The sequence below is a fragment of the Trachemys scripta genome, chromosome 14 (assembly GCF_013100865.1).
Source record: "Trachemys scripta elegans isolate TJP31775 chromosome 14, CAS_Tse_1.0, whole genome shotgun sequence".
NCBI lineage: Eukaryota > Metazoa > Chordata > Testudines > Emydidae > Trachemys > Trachemys scripta.
In genome coordinates, this window is record NC_048311.1 from 1,909,642 (window position 1) to 1,911,645 (window position 2,004).

The 2,004-nt window shown below is 41.1% G+C and overlaps 1 protein-coding gene across 1 annotated transcript; it reads left to right on the plus strand.

Moving 5' to 3' along the window:
* The first annotated feature begins 721 nt into the window (after positions 1-721).
* LOC117887520 (olfactory receptor 6N1-like) lies at positions 722-1,702 on the plus strand. Its single transcript, XM_034790169.1, has one exon. The coding sequence runs from the start codon at positions 722-724 to the stop codon at positions 1,700-1,702; it is 981 nt and encodes a 326-aa protein (XP_034646060.1).
* Positions 1,703-2,004: the final 302 nt, after the last annotated feature.

Below are 2,004 nucleotides of genomic sequence, written 5' to 3' on the forward strand. Positions count from 1 at the left end.
GTGTCTAAGGGAATTGCTTGTGTGACTTACAGTTAGCGAGTGAGGTAAAACCAAAGTCCTCTCTGTTTGGCTGGTTTGGCATGCCTTAATAGTAAAGGAACTCCATCTTTGGCCTGTAACTGCCCTGCTCAAAGCAATTTGTCCTGAATTGATACTCTCAGTAGTGTCCCGCCAGAGGCACATACTTCCATATGGATAGATTAATTTCCATTAATTCTAACAAGAGATCAGTGCCTAGGGATACTAGACTGCATTGAAAAATCTCAGTCCAAGATTTTAGTTGATGTACTTTTTTTTTAGTTGATGTTTGTTTTGACTCCTAAGACATGGCATGATTCTTGCTATTGACAGAAGTGAAATACAGAACTTAAGCATCATAGTTAAGTTCTGGTATTTCACAAGATGGGATATGATAGATAGCCAAGTTCTGATATGACAGATCAGACCAATTCTGTACCAGAGATATGGGCAGTTATATTAGTCATTGCTCTGATATAGCAGAGGTAGGTCTACATCAGTATCAGTGTTCTCTACTTGGACCGAGACTCCTGGCACTTAGGTATGAAGTCTACATTTAACCTTAAAATTTCAGCATGTAACCAGGAGAGGAAGGGAATTTTCTGAATATTTATGGTATTAATTCACAAGACTTAATTAACTTTTAATGCTATGTTCTTCCAATTCAATTGCCCAGTTTGTTTTTTGTTCCTAGACTCAACCCATGGCAGACACAGGTTGGAAAAACCAAACGACCATCACAGAATTGATCCTTCTGGGATTCGGGGATCTCCCTGACCTTCAAATTCTTCTTTTTCTAATGTTCCTACTGATCTATATTGCAACCGTGGCTGGGAACACTCTCATCGTGGTGCTTGTTGTGACTGATCAGCACCTTCACACCCCCATGTACTTCTTCCTGGGCAACTTGTCCTACTTGGAGACCTGCTATACCTCGGCATTCCTTCCCAGGTTACTGGCCAGTCTCCTGACTGGGGACAGAACCATCTCAGTCAATGGCTGCATCACACAACTGTATTTCTCTGGTTCTCTGGCTGCTACGGAATGCTATCTCCTAGCAGCGATGTCCTATGATCGGTATTTAGCAATATGTAAACCCCTGCACTATTCAACTCTTATGAATAACAGGTTTTGCCTCCAGTTGGCTGCTGGGTCATGGTTAAATGGTTGTTTGGCCAGTACAGTCTTTATATTATTCATATCACAGCTAATATTCTGTGGCCCGAATGAAATTGACCATTTCTATTGTGATCCCATCCCACTGATGGAACTCTCCTGCAGTGACATACACCTGAGCATATTGGTGGATTTCATAATAGTCTCCATATTCACCCTGCCTCCATTCCTACTAACCCTGACTTCCTACGTGTTTATCCTTGCCAGTACCCTGAGAATCCCTTCCACCACTGGGAGACAAAAGGCCTTTTACACCTGCTCCTCTCACCTCACTGTGGTGACAATTTTCTATGGAACCATATTCATTGTCTACATGCTACCGAAAGGTGATACACTCAGAGATCTGAAGAAAGTGCTCTCTCTTTGCTTCACGGTCCTAACTCCCCTGGTAAACCCCCTCATCTACAGTTTGAGAAACAGAGAGGTCAAGGAAGCCTTGAGGAAAGCAGTCAGTAAATGCGGCTTTCACAAAAAAAAAACATGTAGAGACTCTAAGATAATAATTTAGCCTGAGGTTTTGAAAGCTGCCTGGGTGAATGAAGCAATCAGTCTATGATGCACTGTACCTCAAAATAGCACCCTGTAACCCTCATATTCATTTTTTTGTATTTGGTTGTGATATTTTATAAAAAGCATTCCTTGTAAGTATCATATGAAAGGTCATTATTTGTTGAAACTCATTGCTCTGTCAAAATATGTATATCATCATTGTATATGGAGTTATGAGATTTTGGTTATATGGTTGTTATAGAAATATGTTGGAAGTCTGGGAGTTGCCTACTGTTAGTTCCCCAGTGACAACCTAGGAGC